At 42.7% G+C, this 20023-nt stretch overlaps 1 protein-coding gene across 2 annotated transcripts in view; it reads right to left on the bottom strand.

Moving 5' to 3' along the window:
* Positions 1–20023, bottom strand: part of ANKFN1 (ankyrin repeat and fibronectin type III domain containing 1) — a 313445-nt gene that overhangs the window by 123407 nt on the left and 170015 nt on the right. For both annotated transcript variants that reach the window (XM_032429156.1, XM_032429157.1), the window contains 3 exons: positions 19720–19930; positions 6390–6584; positions 4508–4621 (listed from right to left, as the gene is read on the bottom strand). In XM_032429156.1, coding sequence (XP_032285047.1) covers positions 4508–4621; positions 6390–6584; positions 19720–19930 — 520 coding nt within the window. The remainder of the gene's footprint in view (positions 1–4507; positions 4622–6389; positions 6585–19719; positions 19931–20023) is intronic.

Below are 20023 nucleotides of genomic sequence, written 5' to 3'. Positions count from 1 at the left end.
TGGGGCTGTCCACTCAGTGTGGAGTCTGCTTCTCCCTCTCACTCTCCCTCTGTGCTCTCGCTCTCTTTTTCAAATAAATAAATAAAATCTTAAAATAAATCTAGTTGTAGGATTAGACAGTGTGATTATTTTTAGCACACAAACAAACCTGTACATCTGTGCGCTTACACACGTGGGTACGTGCATCAAGGAAGGATTTGTAAGGACATACATGGAACTCATAACAGATTAGTTTTGTGACAGGGATGGGACATTGGGGGAAGGGTAAATCTTTTACTTTGTCTTTTATATAACCTGTACTGTATTGTTTGAGGGTTAAAAACCTTCCTAAATGAAGAAAATGCAAAAAGGCTATTCTTTACAACATACTGTATTGGAGAAGGGTTTTAAGGTGGTTCACAAGATGGTGGAAGAGTCAACTGGCTGGATCCTGACAGCTCAGCAACCAGGGGAGGACTCGAAAACTGGCCTATAAAGCCTGTGGCAGCTTAGAAGAAAACACTTGAGTAGTGTTGCCATTCTCTTGCTCTCACTGGACCTGCTGCTTTTCCTCATCATACATTTAGTTGCTGAACTTATTTCCGTATTTTTACTTGCATGCAAAAAATGTGAACCCACTGAGTTTCCTGTCCCTTGGACATAACATCTGCCTCTCCTCATTGCTTCTCATCTGTAAACTTTTGGCCTCAACCCCGCCCGAACAGGCTAACTAAAATGATAAATCCTTTTGTTTTTTGAAATTGAATCACTTCAATCTAGTGATGAGGGTAGCTACCTCATGCTTAGGATCAGACTAATTCTTCAATTAATTAAACATGGAAAAGAATTATAGTCTCTAATGCAATGTACTTTTCTCTAATTACAAAGGTGTAGGAGGGAAAAATAATAGAAGGGGTAAAAATAATATAAATACTAAGCAGTGTGCACCCAAGCCCCACGAAGTCAGGTTTTTCTTAAGTCTTGTGAAAAGATGGCCCAAATGATTAAGTCATGGTCAAGTTCACACTGTTATTACAAATTGTCGACCCCGGGGATTTTCATGGACAAATGGTAGACTCTCCCTCCTAGAAGCTGCAGGGCCCCTGGACATCTCTCTGGAATTCTTCGGCCTCCTTTCTTTCTGGGAAAGAAGTTGGAGGTGGTGGTTGGCAGAAGTACCACCTGGTCTTTGCAGGAGCAGATACACTACCAGCCCCTGGCAATCTCTGCAAGGAGAAATGCTTTTCAATTTTTTTTTTTCTTTTAGAGAATGCCATCAAATGAAGAGCAGTTAAGTATTTTGCTATTACAAGCCTTTGTAGGAAGGAATTAGGGTGGTGGCTTCTAATCTGTTAGCGAACAAGGTGAGAAGAGATGGGGAAGGGCACCACCCAAACCAGCATACTGCCCACACCCACTGGGGCAGCTACCGGAGCATCTCTTCACTGGCAAACCCCGAAGGGTGACCATGTCGAGCCCTGCTTTTAAAACAAAGATAGAAAAGAATTCATCCTGTGGATGGAAAACAGATGCTGCACTTCATCCGTTAGAGGATACTTTCTCCTTTCAATTTCCAACCCGGCAAAGAGCAACAAAATCACTTTGAAAATGTTCTCTGCTCTGGGACTGCAGAGAAATGACATATCCTCTGCCGGAGCTGCAGACAGGTTACCCAAGGCGGGGGGTGTGGGGGGGTGCGGAATGAAGTTCTGGCAAGTGTCCAAAGCATCAAAGCATTTGAAACAACTCTAGTTTGGCTCTGTAAGCCATGGAAATTGGTGAGATGGGACCAAAAGACGCCAGCGCTCTTTGAATCCAAGGAAGAAACATCTAGAAACAGTCACTCTCTTAGCCCCATTTTCCTGCATTTAGGGAAGATGCAGGCAGAAAACTCCAGTGGGTCTTACTCAAAACTGTTTCTGGGTTTTAAACTGAAACTGATGCCTTTAATGTCCAAGTTGTGGTGGCAACTGGCCTGGCGCGTGGCCCCTGGGCCTGAAAGAGGGCTTATAAAGAGATGCTCTTAAAAAGATTTCTGGATATCAACAAACTCTTAAAAAAAATCAGAACATGTTGATGAGTTGAGTGTACACACGTGAGGAACGGAAGGATTCAGATTTTCTTTGAAACACAGGCTTTGGTATGAAGGGGGAAGAACATCCAGTTGTCAAACAGGCTTGAGGTTTTATGAACCCAGAAATTCTGGAGAGCAGTTTGAGATGTTTTCCAAACCCTAAATACTGTAGGGTTAAGCCTTTCCTCTAACCAATTAGATAGCTGACATTTCGTTCTGTGGATTTCTCGATTGTTTCTTCTTTTTTAAAGGAAACAAAATAATTAGCCTTGTTTCAGGGTAATTTTGCTAATATTTCCATGATTAAATAATTACTTCAACTCTGAATTAAAAACTGTCCTGCTGTCTCTGGGTACAGTAGGCAGTCAGCTGTTTTAATAACCCCCGAGGGTGGTCACGTTAAGGACTCAATTTATGACCTTATAGATTAACACAAGGAAACCTACTCCATAATGCAACAGACAATTCTATTTATAATGTTTAATTAATCCCCTCCAGTCACTAACAGAACCCACTTGTGGCTTTCGTTTCAACCCCACCCAAATGCGAATCTCCTGAGATGAGACGTGTTAATATGTGAATGCTGATAGAATTTGCTGGCATGATGGTCGAGTATTAAATAGCTGACAGTCTGGATAAATTAGCTCCCGATAGCTCACTAATCAAATGTAAGGAGAAAATGTCGAGTTTGGCAGCACTGATGAAACCCTTCATCACAACCCTGAGCTGGAGAGAGGTAGAGAGAGAGGAAAATGTCCAAGTCTGACACTGCCTGAAAACACTAGCTCTGAATTTCAGGACGTCTTGGCAGAGCAGACAACCAAGAGAAAGTATCAGAACTGTATCGAAGGATGGCTGTGGGAGGCCAACCTGGTGGCTCCATTTGTCTTTTGTCACTAGTACCCTCAGGCTGCCTTCTCTTTGATACAGAAAACCCAAAGTGGTAACCAACTCTAGGCTGCCTTACCTAAGGTGGTATAAACAGAGTGGAGTTACCTGGAAAACTCCAAGCACCTCAGAAAACTACAGGGTGTGGGCAGAGTAATTTCTGCAGACCTAGAAGATTCTCCCGGGGAATAGGCCCTGGGAAGGAGGCAGGAGGCTCATACACTACATGGACATAGGACTTCTGCCTTGTGGGCTGGCATCTTGGAATATATGCATGGAGGACTTTATCAGGTTTTAGGACTGTTCAGGCTACTTCCATATGTCCTCCTGAGTCAGGAAAATTGATTTCGCTCTTTTTTGTCCACCACATTCGAGAATCCACATAATGTGATACTTCTGGCTCTGCTTGGTGTCTTTAGGCAAATTCCTTAACCTCAATGCCTTAGTCCTCTCGTCCGCAAAGTGGAAATCCTCAGAGCGCCCACTTCTAGGGTGGTTGTGAAGATCGCACGGAGTTAGTACAGAGGAGGCTTGACCTGGTGCCCGGCATACAGCAGGCGCTCCGTAGCCTTGGCTGTTCTCAGCACAGCGTCACTCCGCTGTCTGTCTCCTCTGCCGCATCAGGCTGTCATGGTTTCTCCTGGCTAGCTGCCGGACTCACTTCCCTGTTCCTGGCCCACATCTCTTCCGGTACCTCATACACAGTCTTGCCAGCCAAATCTTTCACCGTCTACCTCTGATCCTGTCCTGCCTTATTCAGTGTTCTGCAGAGCTCATCAAACAATGTTGAAACTCCTTAATTTTGAATTCAGGGCTTGGTGGGCCCCTGCTTCCTGCCCTCATTTCTCTCTCTGCTCTTACTGTGCCTTCTCATGAACCCTCACCTCCGCCGGAGCCACGGTTCCCTCGCTCTCTTCTGCCTGTCCTAGCGTGTTCTTGCTTCACAGGTATAAACTGTGCCCACCGTTCTCTCCACTTGGACGTTACTTCTCCCCAGCATCTTCTGGTCCAAATCCTAGCCATCCTTGAAAGCCAAGTGCCACCTGCACCTTGGGGCTTTTCTGATCTATCATGTTACCTCCCTCTTTCTTTTCTGACCCCCAATGTCCTTTATCTGTTTTTTTTTTTTTTTAAATCCTTAACCCTAGTTACCTGCTATTACAGGTATCAATTCATCTGCCCCGCTACTTAGTATGTGTGATATCCCACTCTCTGAGCTCCTTGGATCGAGGCTGATTCTTCCATGTGCCCTACTTAGTCCTGTCCTCAACCCTATGCTATGCACAAAACAGGCCCTTTCCAACAAAAAGTTGGGAGTTAATAATATTTCGGAGGGGCTTGGAATAATGACAGCCTGGCCCTGTGTTCCATCCTTTCAGTGACTTATTCTCATTAACTTTTGCTCTGTACATGAGTGCCTATGGAAATATTTCAACTCAAAAAGTACATGGGATAGAAAAAATCCTATCAGCAGGAAAAACAAACATACAAAATGCACAGCTGATCCCCAAACAATGGATTGTTTTTTAAGAAGCAGCAATGAAACAAAAACCTGGAGTCTGGTACCTTTGTATCTGGTTACCACCGCTGCGTTGACACTAAGAGGCTCCTGAAAGCTGACGGTGAGCGCGGTGCTGCCGGTCACCATGAGACAGGCGCTGGCTGGCACCTCGGGGGCTCCTGGGACAGAAGGAAAAACGTAAGGATCTTAACATCTCAAATCCTTTTTAGACAATGTTCCTGCCTCTTCAAAGGATACCCTGAAACACACACTATGGAAACATTTGTTTGTAGAGCCTAATAGCTTTTGCTTTTGAACATTTTCATTAGAAGTCTCAATGGTCTTTATTTGTTGCCATCGTGGTCTTATTTGAGCATCAGAACATCTTCTGAAGGGGTAAATAATACCAGTTAAGCCTTCCCAAAGTATCCTGGAAACACAACAGGAGATTGGCCTGGACCAATGGAGAGCAGGCCAGAAAGTGTTAGCTGGAAACGGCTGTTGACAGAAGCTGTTACATTTCATAAAGTACTTCCATGGAAATCATTTCATTGGAGCCTTTTTGCAACCCTGTGGGGTAGAAAAGGCAAGTAGAGCATGTGCCCATTTAGGATGAGGAACCTGCAGTCCAAAGAGGCCACACTACTCGTTCAAGGACACAGCAAAGACACACAGCTAGGACGAAGGCCCGTGGCTTCGGATGCCTGATTCGGGGCTCTTCCCGGGATAGAATGCCGACCTGCCTTCTCTCATGCTGCCTCCTATTAGATCAAGTAACGTTTTCTGAGAGAATTCACGGACCAATGCCATGCCCATTAACCTCGGGTTTTAAAGGACTCCTGATAGTTCTAGGTGTTCCTTAACACCCAAAAGGTGTTTTGTGATTTAGAAAATTACCCCCCAAATGGCAGTAAGTCTAAAACTATGACTGCTTCTAGTAGTAATCTGTCCTACATGAGGCACAATTGCAAATGCATTTATTAAAACAATTGCCGAATGTCTCTTTTTTAAAAAAAAAAACAACAACCCACGTATCAGCATTGCTGAAGAGATTGTTAATTTTGAAAGCAAACTTTCATTAATGTTGCTTAAGCTGTTTGCTTTAAGAGAAAGGATTAGGCTTAGATTCAATCCTTAGTATACAGAACTGCTTCAGAGAACAAGATTTTCACTGCCTTTGGTCTTTATCTATAGCACAAAGCAGAGGCAGATATTTCCAAACTAATGAACTGATCTGTCCCTTATATTTAAATTCTCAAGTCCAATTTTTTAAAGTGTTGTTTAAATAAGATCTACTTTTGGAACAAGATTTTAATATTTCCCAAGTTTGAAATTGATACTTTTTTATATCAGGGACCTTCCAGTGCTAATGAGCATTATCCAGAAACAAGGCTTTTCTTAAAACTAACAAAAAAGAATTGATGAAGAGAATGGAAGTGCAGACAAAGCATAATTCAGGGGCTGACTGATTATCCTCTGTGGCCTGTATTAACCAAAGGTCGGTTTATATAAGCTCTCTATAAAAAAATGCAGTAGAGTTGAAAACAACTTAAACTTGTGTTGGAGGCAGAAACTGGACAAATAGGCAAACAAATATTTTCCACCTCCCCATCCCAAAATATAGCCACTTAGGGTATCAGACCATCCAGGTTATTAGGCATTAGGGCGTATCGGGTGGAAAGTGCTAGATGAGTGTGACACGGTGGAGAGAGGCCAGCAGCACTGAAGCCTCATGGCTGTGGTCAGAGAACCTATCGGGAGCCAGAAAATCAAGCAAGACAAAAGATCCTTTTACAGCTGCCCAGAGCCCTCACTCCAAATAGGCTGACAACGGCCATCCATGACCCTGGAGCAGAGTTGAAAAAAAAAAATCAGTAAAAGGCGGCCTGGCTGTCTCCAACCAACCTGGCTTCTAGTTACATGCAGAAGTCCTCTGCTTATACTCACTGGCATGCTCGAAGCCGGTCCTCATGCGTCTGTAGAGCCGACACCTCCACTCCCACGCTTTCAGCTGTTTCTCTTTCTCTGTGTTGTCCAGACCTGGTCCTTCGTTCTCCACCTGGGCAGACAGTTCACTCACCCTCTGCTGGGCTTCCTGCACCAGTGTGGCGAGGTGCATTGCTCGGCTTTCCAGGCTGACAACTGCAGGGAAAGACATGGGTGACTCCTTTCTCTTTCTGGGGAAACGCTGCTTCGTGGGCATGGGAGTTAAGAGTCGACTCTGGGGTTTAAAAAATGCCCGGGGGTAAGTGGGATCTATGTTCCTTATTAACTGACTTATCCTGACAAGGTCTAAGTGGTGACATTGACAACTAGCTTAAATGGTAAGTCCATCAATTTAAGATACTTTTCATTGCTCTGGGGCCCTCTTGTCATATGCACCCCGAATAGCTGCCTAGCACAGTTCATTAGAATTCCACCATCAAGTACCCATGAGGACCACTTCTCACCCAGATTGCACACAGTTGTTTCCATGATCTTTACAAAGACAAACACTTAGGGCCAAAAGCTCTGTAGGGCTAGGAAGGTCGTAGGAAAAGGCATCCATGAGGCAAGCTGCATTCCGTTAAAGTTGTTTGGTCCTTTTTTTTTTTTTTTTTGGTAGAATCTGATTCGAATGTTCTGCTCTTATCACATTCTGCCCAGCTCACAGACATTTCTGTACATATGTCTTAGTGGCGTAATTCTGTTATAATTAACCAATTTATTTATTGCTGACGAAGTGTCCCACTCCCACTGCCACAGTTACGCTAGTGAGTTCTGATGACTGGGTGTGATCAGACTATGATCTATCAATTCCATCTCTGATCGTGATCTCAAGGAAGGAATGAATGGTCTCTGGAGATGCCCATTCTCAACAACAGCAAGTTCAACTACTCCTCTTGCTGACAGAGATTATATAGTTTGATATTTCTGTTTTACTCCATACTTGGCATCTCCACGAAATTCACATTGTGCTGGTTCACCTGACCCCGCCCTTGTGGGAGTGAACGTTCGTGACAGTGACAGAATGCTTCACATTCGTGTGTCAGGTTGGGAAGCTGCTTCTTGGGGTTTCCTCATGGCTCCTATATATTGGAAGGCTGCCTCGGCGGTCCCTCGGTCACTTGGGAGGAGCCCTCCCTGGTTAGTGGTAAGGGGGCAACAGCCTCAGCACGGGCGTGTGGAAGGGAACCATGCAAAGAACAGCACAGACCAGAATCAAGCTCTGCTGCTCTGTCACCAACGTGTGGTTGACACTCTGTGTGACCAAACCAGTATTCCCCCGGGCGATGGGAAAAAAATCCAAACATTTCATTCTTCTAATTAAGGGGGGAAAATATTATGAAGATAAGTGAAAATTTGTTAGGTGTATTCTGAAATGGAAATTAGGTGGTTATATATTCATATTCTCTGTGTTCATAGGCATGTTTGCATTAATTACAGGAAATGAATACTAATTTATTATTGCCCCTGCTCACCATCAGTCTCAATTTATTTACAGATGAGGTCAATGAAAAATTAGTCAAGTCTTTTTTCTTTCTTTTTCTTTCTTTTTTTCTTTCTTTTTCAAGTTGCTGTTTAGAACACTCAGGACTGTGTTTTGCTGCAGGTTTCTCATGGCTAATGAGTGTTGCTCTAGCAGTCAATCATGTCCTCTGAATACCGTCACACTTTTTTTAAAGCCTCAGTCATGAGCCATGACAGAAAAATAAACAAATAAATATAAAGCTAAAAAACTCTTTCACTGAGCAGCTACACTATGCAGAATCCCCCGGGAAGGCTAAAGGAGGCCAGAATAAATGATAATATAAGTGCTGTGGACGTAGGGAAGCAATGATGGCGTATGAACGTGGAGGCTCTGGAGAAAAAAAATACACATACACAAACGCGGGCGCATACTCCAGTGGAAAAATTGGCAATATTAGTAGCCTCAAGGTGCAATTTCCTGGAGCAGTGAGATTGACAAGTCAGTACTAAATGCTGTTAATTTAACTAACTTCAGATTAATGGTAGAGTCTGCTATGACTGAAGGCCTCAAACACAGTCTCATTATAGCCTTGCTGGGAAGGTCCTAAATATAGGCATTGACAGTTGAAAACAAATTCGTATACATTTGTGTATTTTTAGACATAGGTTAGGCGTCAGGGTTTGTGTCACAGTTCTCAGGTTGATTAATTGACCCAGTAACTGCACCCTCTACCCACGGCCCCCCTCCTTCTCCCACTCCAAATTATAGAGAAAATGGGGGAATTGTCCTTGCTAAGTCATTCAGTGAGCTTTTTATTGTAAGCCTGATGTTTGAATTGCATGCATGCGTCAACACTTGGGTGATAGACATATGATTTATAAAAATAAATTTTTCTAATACTATGAAATCCCCCCTATTAATTTTTATATCCACAACAGTTATTACTGGTGTGAATTCCAGGTGGCATTTCAGATGGACAGCTTCTCCTGAGCTATGCTTGGCTCCCCCTGAAATTTTTCCTGCTTTCCTTAGCACAACGTGCTTTGTTTCTACACTTTCCCTTTCCTCCGAGGCTGGGGCCTTGACGCTGTTTGCGTTGTAGTGGTGAAGGGATTCTACATCTTTAAGGTAAAGCATGTTGCCTCTTCAGAGGCTAAGGGGAAACCTATTCAATTTTATAGCCAGGTGAATCTTCCAAGATCATCAAGATCCCTGTGCTTCTCAAACTGGGATGCCTAAACACCAACATAATATGCTGGTGGGAGGGGGGAGGTGCAGTGGGCATCTCTGGAGCCACAGAATGAATATGGGCATCTTCCTGGGGCATCAGTTTCTCCATACAGATTTTGGTGAAAGCATATTATTTAGAAATCAAAACAAACACTTCCGGTGGAGAATGGAAAATTTTCCCCAAAATTGAAAGCTTAAAAAAAAAAAAAAGAGGAACTTTATAGAAATCTGCCCCCCCCCCATTTTTTTTTCCAGGCTAAGTCCCCAGGTACCCCTGAGAACACACTCACTTGCCTCTGTTGCTAGAGGTAATTCCATGGACAAGTAGAAGAAACACTAACTGAGCCAGTGGTTTCCAACCATTTCACCCAGCAAAACGTTTATTATTTTTTTTTCCTATGGATTTTTTAATAGCTTATTAAAACACTCTCTTTTGAAAGATTTTCTTTATCGACTACCAAATCAGCTGACTTATAAAGTAATCATTTTTCTCCCTATTATTAATGACCTATATAACTGCCAAGAGTCGCATCTGTTCAGTATGAGATAATCAACCTAGCAAAGTGGGTTAATATATTTTAAGCAGAAGCAATATGATGATTATATTAGACTGTTTCATTTTATCTTGAGTGATGGTGGGAAGTTTAGGCTTTTTGACACCTTGCACACTATTCTGAGAGCCCCCTTCCTATTTTTGCCACCTCAGAATGAGAACATTTTAACCCCCTTATTTTATTATTATTTTTTTAACGCACCTGTTATAAAGATGAAGAAACCAAGACCCAAGTAGGGGAGATTATTATCCAAGATTTTCTTAAAAACCTTAAAGAACCTAGGGAACTTCCTCTAAACCAAATGGAATGCAAATTAACCCTGTATTTATGTATTGCAATTTTCTAATTGCTATTGATTTGGCCCGAGGCTGATGAGCTCATTTTGGGTGGCTGGTTGGACAGAGAAACTAGAAGGGCTATGTCTATCATATGATTGGTTCTCCTGCCCATCCACTTCTCTTTCTCTTGGTTCCCTTCCCCTTTTACTTCCACACTCGGGATATTTTCCTCTTGAGTGCAGAATTTCCGATCTGTTTGCAAGGTCTGGTCTTTTCTCTCTTACTGCAGTTGGCTCCTTCTCCAGCCAAGCAACTACCCCTCTGAGCAGCCATGGCCAGCACAATAGAGGGTCTGTGAGTGTGTGGTGAGCCGGCCGGCTGGGGCAAGACCACTCGGCTGCTCCTGAAATAGGCCCCATGCTATTGTGGTGTTTAATTATCAACAGCATTTCTACCACCCAGTGTCTGAGTGGGTATTTGTTCTAAGACCTGCCCAGCTAATTAACTACGAGGTGGGGGCGGGGGTGGGGCGGGAACTTGGTGTTCAAAGAATACAACTACGGTTACTGTTTAAATCCTGAGATAAATAATGATCGGACTGAATGTTTTTTCCTCACCATCAGACTCTAACCTATGGAGCGCCTACTACGTACTATTTCTTAATTTCGCCTTGCCCTGCAACTGGTGAGTTTGGGCCTGGTTGATAAGTGCTTAGAGATTGAAAATGTCGTAACGAGGGTAAAATGTAAACTAATTTTAATTCTTAACTGAAAGTTTTAGGGAATAATTCATTTGATTTGCTTGGAAAAAATGAATATATTTGCCTATTACTAATGATATGGCATTTTGCAACTCAGCAACAACTTTTCTATTGTTACTAGCATTTTTCTTTTCTTTTTTTTTTTTAATTTATTGATGAGAAAAGAAGGTACAAGACAATTCTTTAGTCTCAATGTCTGAAGGAGCCTTAGAACCAGCCTTAGATGATTCTTCTTATAACACCCTTGGCCCTATACGATTTCCTCTAGGAGGGGAACTTGCTGCTCACCAAGGCGGCCCTATCCATTCTCACTTTCAGTTTTAATTTAAAAGAGTTTAATTTAATTTAAAAAAGTTCCCTCATCCTGAGCTGAAATCTGCTCTTGTCTTATTTCCAAACTGGAGGTAAAGTGGTAAAAGGGCTTCAGATTATCAATCTAGATCAAGCACTGCCCGTTACAAATGTGTGATTCTCACCAGTTACGCTGCCATCTTGAACCCAATTGTCTCATCTGAAAAGTAGCACAGTAAGCTGTCTCATAAGCTGCAATAAGTTATTGGTAATCTTTACACAGATGGCTCTCAATAGTGGGGTTTTGTATTATTATTACACTCATTGGTCATAGTTTTTAGAGGTACACAAAAATAAATCAAATACTTGTTTTATAAAATAGCTCTATGTCCTTCCATTAAAAAAAACCAAAAACCAAAAACCAAAAAAAACCCTCTTGCTCCCAGGTAAAAATCTTCTGTCCCAACTACCAGTCAGAAATATATACTAAGTGGTGTCAGTTTCAACCCTATCTGTTACTTCAGAGAAGAAAAAAAGGTCACTTAGGTATAAACCTTGAATTGTAAGCCAGTGTCCTCTGGGCAACCAAGAATAGCAGTTAATAAAATTCATCTTTGCTGATCATAAGGGACAACCTTCTAACAGCCTCACAACTGCCTTGTTTTCAGGTAGGAACATCAAAAGAAATACTATAGAGGAGTCCAAAAATTAAATGTTTTTTAATTCAAAAACTCTCATACCAGAAAAGCTCAAAACCTCCGTTTCAATTTACCTGTCCTGCTGAGGTTCTGGAGTCAGAATTCACTCTGGCTCCCTCAGGTCTCAACCTGTTGTCTTAATTTCAGGTTTCCCCAAGGACTTTGAGAATGTGGCTCCAAAAAGTTTTAGAGATTTAGAGATTAAATGTTTCATTTTAATTACTGTGGTGTTTTCTCCTCCTAGAGCTCATTACGCCCTGGACATGGGGCTCTGGAATGTTCTTCCCTGCTACTTTCCAACAGAATGTGGATTCACAAAGTCCATATTATATAGTTTAAGTTGTAATTGTGGTTAAGAAGCCAGAGCCAATGACACAGAGAGAGACTTCCATCCTAAGTTTCCCAAACTCCAAAGGGCCAATGGACATTTCTAAAACAAGCTTGTATGCAAAACCCTTGAGGAAATTATTTAGAAAATCCAAAGCAGATCACCAAATGATGTCATGGCTTAAGTATGAAAGAAGATAATCCTATCTTCTGCCAATACCTTCGCTGCTGTCTAATAGAAATACAGTGTAAGCCACATTGTTTAAAATTTCCTAGCAGTGACATTAAAAAAGAAAAAAAAAAGTACTGAGGGTTGCTGGAGGGAGGTGGGCGGGGAATGGGCTAAATGGGTGATGGGTATTAAGGAAGGCGCTTGTTGTGTTGAGCACTGGTTGTTATTTGCAAGTGATGAATCACTATATTCTACTCCTGAAACCAACATTACACTATATGTTAACTAACTAGAATTTAAATAAAAATTTGAAAAAAAAATAAAATGAAAAAGTGAAAAGAAAAAAGTGGTATTAACTTTAATAATCTATCTTAGTTAACTCTGCAGATCCAAAATATTATCCTCTCAACATGTAATCAATGTAAAATTATTGAGATAGTATATATATTATATATAAAATAAATATATAAAAATAAATATATGTAATATATATAATACACTAAAATATATTTTATTGTACTTAAGCCTTGAAAATTCAGGGTTGTTTTACATTAAGGACACATTTTAATTTGGACTAGATGCATTTCAAATACTCAATTGTCACATGTGGCTGGTGGCTCCTGTGTTGGACAGTGCAGTTTTAGAACATAAAATCCCACAAATGTTAAAAAGTGCTTGATTTGGGCAGTGTTTTAAAAATGCAAACAGATGGGTAAAATATTTAAATTCTTTACCAGAAACTCTTGGATTGTTTTATATTGTTTTTGATATTTATATTGACTAACAATTTTTTGACCATTTACAGTGTGCCAGGGAAATAGTTTAAAGCTGTTATTATTACATTTAATCCTCCACTCCAGGAGAGCCCCCGATGATCTCTGTCTCACAGGAGTCACACCCGACCACACTGTGCTGGAGTTGGCCTGTGTGATCAACAACATTCGGCAGGAAATGAGAATATATCCTTCCTGAGATTAGGTCATAAAAGACACTGTTGCTTCTACCTTGGTCTCTCTCTCAGATCATTTGCACTGGCGGGAGCTAACGGTCACGTCAGGGAGCAGCCCTCTGGAGAGGCCCACGCAGGAAGGAATGGAAGTCTCTTGCCAGCAGTCACTCTGAGTAAGGTTGAAGTGGATCCCCTAGCTCAGTCAAGCCTGGAGGTGATAGCAGCAGTTATGTTGGGGGAACTTAGGGATGGGGGCCTAGATTGTGAGCGTGTGCGTGGCACAAGGATGGTGTGGGTGGGTTGTCAAAGGTATCTTTTAACTTTATCTATAATGTTTTCATTTTTTACAAGGAGAATATATTCTGTGTTGCATGAATATTTAAAAATTAAAAACAAGAAAATGAAAGGACAATTAACTCTTGAGGAGCAGGTGAGTAGACCTTAGGCTGTGGCCACCTGATGTCTAAATAATTGTTTGGAAATATAAAAAAAGATCAATTCACTCAGTATTTAGTAAAATCATTCCCTTCAAAAGAAATAATATATTCATACCCTTCAAAAGACGTAGCCTTGGGGGCGCCTGGGTGGCTCAGTTGGTTAAGCGACTGCCTTCGGCTCAGGTCATGATCCTGGAGTCCCAGGATCGAGTCCCGCATCGGGCTCCCTGCTCGGCAGGGAGTCTGCTTCTCCCTCTGGCCCTAACCCCTCTCATGTGCTCTCTCTCTCTCATTCTCTCTGTCTCAAATAAATAAATAAAATCTTTAAAAAAAAAAAAAAAAAAGAAGTAGCCTTGGGATTCATTCAATTCAACATATATTTATCGAGTGCCTACTGTTTGCTGGGGATACTGTAATGAATGAGACAGACAGGTTCTGCTCTGTGGAGCTTACATTCTAATGCAGGAGAGATGGAAAATAAACAAATAAAATGAAAAATATATAGTGATAAGTACTATATAGAACATTAAAATAAAGTGATGTGATTAGAAAGTGACTTTGGACTTGATGGCCAGAGAAAGCCTCACCTGAAGATGTGACATTTAAGTGGAAATGTTAGGAAGGAGCTGGCCAGGGAATGATCATGACTGAAAGCCTCTGAGCACTCCCTGCACAGGGAATAGCTGGGACAGAGGCCCTCTGAGAAGAGAGTGAGTGCAGCGTGTTCATGGGATGGGAGGGAAGCTGGTGGGGCTGGTATACCATGCATGAGGGGTGAGCAGTGTGAGATGAGGCTCGAGGAGCACGTCTGTAAGTCAGGGTGAGTGAGGATCTGTACACCTATTTTAATGAAGCAAACAAAAATACCTGGGGACTCATTCTAGAGACCTGCCCAAAGCTTGTTCTTTACATATTCTTAACGGTTGCAAATCTTTGTCCTTTGAGGGTGGATTTGATTTCAGGAAATCTCTCTAAATCATTTGAAACCAAGTCTGGTGAACACGGAGGGTGATGACGCTGGGCAATGCTGTTTTGGAACAAAAATCAGGTGTGACTCTAAGCAACGAGTCAGATTTTCTCATAAACTGGCTCTGAGGACAAATCCAAAAGTGTTTAGAGCAATGGCAGCTCTGTTGGAGCAAGTGTGGGGTCTCCCATGAGGACCATGTTAAAGGATAACATTTGTTTGGATTGTAGACTTTCTGGGGTGTTTGTTTATATAAAGCCAGGCTCATTAGTTTATAGTCACACCTCTTAGACGTGCCCTGAACCAGTCCCAGCACCAACACGATCCTTCGACTACTGCAGAAACTAGTGGTGCATCCTGACAAGTCGGCCAAAATTCTAACACTGGTGTCTGCACCACATTCGCACGACAGCCACTCGGCAAGTAACCGCATATAACTAAGGCTGGGCGACATCTCCTAGTTCCAGAAGCAATATCCGAGAGAAAGTGAGCGAGTTCACAGAGAAACACAGGGAGGGTCTGCAGAGAAGGGAGAACAAGGCTGTAGAAAGGGCAGAGAGACTAAAGATGAGGAGCATTCCATCATTCTTACTGGTCCACATTATTCAACAGTATAAAGCTGAAAACAGTCAGGCTCCATTTACAACCAAATTCTACAACAGTACCTGGAAAATAACAATGTGACAATAGCAAGAGGTACTCCCAGGTATAAATTACTGAAAGACTTACAGGTATTTCCCACACATTGTGTATACACTATGCATGTAACTCATATGTGTGTCTATGTGCCTGAATCCAATGCCTGTAATTCCCAGCAGCCTAACACAGGGGCATTCAAAATTTCACCTGAAAATTTCTGAGCACCTACTATGTGTCAGGTACTGGGCTCGAAAGACAGACAAAATCCATATGAGTGACCAGATCTGCACATGGTAGGTATCCAAAAAGAACTCATTTCTTTATAAATTACTGTTTATAGACCCTAGATGATCCCAAATAAATAGCAGCCACAGAGAGGCAAGGAGCTCACTGATGACTCAGCACATTCCTCCTGGAGACCACTGAACTGGGATTGGAGAGTGGGGGCAGGACATGAGTTAGTCAGAATAAGGGAAGGGCCTATGACTGGGGACTTTCACTAAGGGAGATAAGTCTTTCTCAGATAGCATTTGTCCCACTGAGCAGGAGTCACGGCAACTGGGATACTGACTGGCTGGAACCATCAAATGCAGAGCCCCTGGGTGTCCCTACATTAGCTGTCCCAGCTCCAGTCCTTTCAGAGTCTCTGCCAGTTTCCTGAGCTCAGCACACCAGTCCGAGTGGAAGTACTTGGGATTCTACTTTCATAATGGCTGATACTATCTTCTAGAAGGAATGAGTATTATTTTGCTGCTTGCCTAAAGGTGGGAAGAACAGAAAAAAGTCGCTGAATAAACACAGTAGATGGATCTAATAAGCAGGTGGGGTTCTGCATATATTTAACCTTGGGGCAGTATGCAAGTTCCGGTGGCCACTTCTAGAACTTTCCCTATGAGTAAGGAAAGAGTACCTGGTTGAGTTTCAAGCCATGTTTGTAAGGAACACCTTGATATAGCATTGTGATTCAGGGGCTAAAGACTGGAAGACATGCCTGACCAATGGTTTAGAGTTAAGTCCCTAAACTCATTTGTGTCTTTGTGATTCCTGCAATGAACCGTGGTGGATCACAGAGGACTTGCTTCTGAGTTGTGCTGGGATTCTTGGTTGGCAGCGTGAAAAGAGTATCGGGCTCGTTTTCAGAAGGGAACACCCAGGGGAAAGGAAGACAGAAAATTCACCCTATTAGAAACACTGCTCGTTGCTTTGAAAAACTTGACTGGCATGAGAAGAGGAAGCAACGGAGAGTCAGGGAAGGGAAGAATGAGGTGTGACAGTGAGCGTGCTAATGCTTTTACACAAATACCAAAGCATTACAGAGGATCTGGGTTCAAGTCATAGTTCTACCACTTCCTGGCTTTGTAGTGTTGGGTGAATTATCTGACTTTCCTTATTCCGGTTTCTTCTAATGAGGTAAGGGACTCCCATTTTACAGGCCAGTTGTGAGGACCAAATGAGGTGATGCAAGCAAAAGGATCTTCACAATGTGTCAAACGCTCTTTGGACTTAAGGCCTCACTGTTATTTTTCTTCTCTTATATCCTGCCTCTGCAACTTTTGGGGAACGATTTGCAGCAGGTGTTTGCTTATCTGGTTCTGACTGGTGGACCATGGTTTTTCTCCTGGGCTGGCTCACACTCACGCACAGAAGCAATTCTCTTCCTTTTGTACTTGATATATAAAGTGAATTAAAAATCCCCAAAAACAGATTGTGCTTTTCTATCGTGCCTCTCTCTAACAGGCATGGCACCTTAGTGTATAGAAGAGAACAAAGACACACACCAGAGGATTTTAGCAAATGGCACAAAGGGAAAGATGCAAGGGCCCAGTGGCCACAGCCCTCCGTACTGATTATTTGGAAAGGCAGTAAGTTTGCATAGAAGGATCCCAGGCATGGGTGTCCCACAGACCTGGGTTTGAGTCCTTGACATCCCTATTCACTTGCCACATGTGTGACCTTTGGTTAGTCACTTAACCTCTCAGAATCTGTGCTACTGTAAAAATCAGAGATAATGCTTCACAGCTACTCAATCACTATTCCTTTGCCACCTTTACACATGTGGGAGTCTATACAGGGTATGATCTCCTTGACTTCTTGGGTGGCCAAGGTGACTTAGGTGTCATATTTCCTGGAGGCTAAAACCTGGGTTTATCTCTCATCTTCCTTTACAACTTTGTCATGATGATTGTGGTTTTCATGCCAGAGGGAATGAGAAAAACCAGGGACCTTTTGAATGAATTTGCTTTCGGTTTAACTAGATTATTTAGGACGCAGGTTCTTTTACGGAGATTTAATTATGCACAAAGGGACTTGGGGAGATTGGGAGTCTCACTGGTTTCATGGAAAATGCAGAGTTCTTTGTAGCGTCTCAGGTAAGTGGGACTAATGTTTCATCCAGCCCAGTGCAGGCAACATCTGGATGAATGGTTTCCTTGTTCCTATAGAATGGGGCTCAGTCTGCATTCTCTGTGTTCAGACCCTCTGATTCTCTCCCCACCACTCTCTCGCTGGATCTTTGGGGCAGACATTATTGCAATGTAAGTTGGAAGGTAGCAAAGACTTTTCAGTTTCTTCCATCTCTATTTGCCCACCCCTCCGAGCCTCCCATTCCATTAGAAAGAAGCGGCACTTTGACGATGGAGCTCTTACTGCAAAGCCCCAACCCTACTGAACCCAAATCCTCACTCTGACATGAATGTGGTGAGCTCAGCATTTTTAAAATAAAGAGTTTCCTGATACAAGGATCTGCCTCTGTACCTAGTCTTTGGGTGGTGGGGGTTTATGAAATTTAGGAGCAGAGATGTGGCCTCTAATTATATATTTGCTTGCTTCTCTTTCAGCCTTCTGGGTCTCACCACTTGGAAGTAAATGAATCAGTATTAGTGAAAGTAACAGTTTGATGAGTTTACTTTTTTCTTTTAGGAAACATAAAAACTGTGGCTCAGAGCCATTGTGGTCATTGGGTCAGAGAGTTTGTACCAAGGGGAATGCGAGTGCCTACCTCAGAATGTTGCCGTGAGGCTTCAAGGAGTGAATGCATGTAAAGTGCTCAGAATAGTGCCTGGCATTAGCTGAGGGCTCCACGACTTTGTCCTGTCCGCTCCTGGGCTGGCTCTGCCATCGGCCCCAGAGCAGCTCCCTTTGGCAAAGTACTATCAGCTCTACTTCAGAATACATCCAGAAAGAAGCCAGTCCCAACAGACCACACATTATATGATTCCACTTACATGAAATGTCCTGAATGGGCAATCTATAGGAAGAGGAAGTAGATTAGTGTCTGCCTGCTGGGAAGAGTGGGGGGGTGGTTGGGGAGTGAGAGGGTATGAGTAATGAAAATGGTCTAAAAATGACTGTGGTCATGGTTGCACATGGTGCGTATACCAAAAACCACTGAACTGTACACATGAAATGGATGAATTACATGCACGTGAATTATCTCTCAATGAAGCTGTTCCAAAATACATCCAGAATTCCACCCCTGCTCACCATCAGTGTCACTACCATGCCAGTCCAAGCCACTGCGTCTGTCTCCTGGCCTCCTAACTGGCCTTCCCAGTTCCACAGTGGCCCCACCACTGTCTATTCGCCACGGAGCACAGTAGCGATCTTTTAAAATGTAAAGCAGAATATGTCATCCATCGGTTTCAGTGGCTCTGCTGTCTCTCCATCCCATTTACGATCAAAGTGAGCATCCTGTCATGGGTGTGAGAGCCAGAATGATCTTCCTCAGTGATCACTCTCCTCCTGGCTGATGTGCTGTGGCCATCAAACATGCAATCTCGTTCCTGCCTGCCTCCACACCTTTCTATTGCCGTTCACTCTGCCTAGGGTTTGACCCCGTATCTCCTCATGGCTCATTCCCTGATATCACGTAGGACCAGGCTCAAACATTATTACATCAGAGAAGCTTTTCTTGCCCAACCTATTTAGAATAGTCCCCACTCCATCAATCTCTAGCCACTCACTTTATTTTCTTCATAGCATTCATCATTATTTGAGTTTATAATTTAATTAATCTATTTACTTGCTTATTGGAAGTCTCCTCCACTAGTGTCTAAATTCTATGATAACAGGGATTTTATCTTGCTCACCATGGCATTCCTGGTACCTAGAACAGTGCCCTGTCCTCAGTGTTTGTTGAATGAATGAGTGATTGAATGAAGCCACCAAATTGCCTATGGACACAAGACACTAATACACACATACTTCAACTTTTTCTACGTTCCTATTCTATAGCCTCACTTGGTGTGTTTCACATATTTTAAAACTTAGGTTAAATTCTTAGGAGGAAGTTCTTTCCAGGTTCCTGTTCAATTCCACTCAGTGTATTCTGTTTAGAATGTAACTTGATGCCTAGACTGGTTAAACACTGTCACTATTTGCGTGAAAGTCCATGAAAACACGTAAAGGCACTCAGAGCCTGTCTTCGTCAACTGTTCTGCTCTAAATGTCAGCAATGGCTATTTCGGTGGCATGAAGCTGGGTCTAGTCTTAACAGTACATGGTTTTCTTCCCAGGTTTACTTACAGTGTGGACTTTCTCGGGCCCCTGTCCTCAGAAGAATCCTGGCGATGGGCACATTGTTGGTCATGATGGCGATATCTAGAGGCGTCAGCCCCTCACTGTTAGGTGTGTTGAGATCTAGTTCTTCCAGTGTGTACTGATACAGGAGGATCTGCACGGCATCTATGTCCTGTTGTTCGACTGCTTCGAACATGGCTTCATTGCCCTGGAAGTTCTGGAGGGCAAGAACACAAGCAGGTGAGCACAGCTTGCCTTGTGGCTTAGCTGTTCTGACGTCAGTGACTGCTCCCCACTTATAACTGCAGTT

Source organism: Phoca vitulina, unplaced genomic scaffold (assembly GCF_004348235.1).
Source record: "Phoca vitulina isolate PV1807 unplaced genomic scaffold, GSC_HSeal_1.0 scaffold40, whole genome shotgun sequence".
NCBI classification, from domain to species: domain Eukaryota; kingdom Metazoa; phylum Chordata; class Mammalia; order Carnivora; family Phocidae; genus Phoca; species Phoca vitulina.
This window is presented reverse-complemented; position numbering and strand designations above follow the sequence as displayed.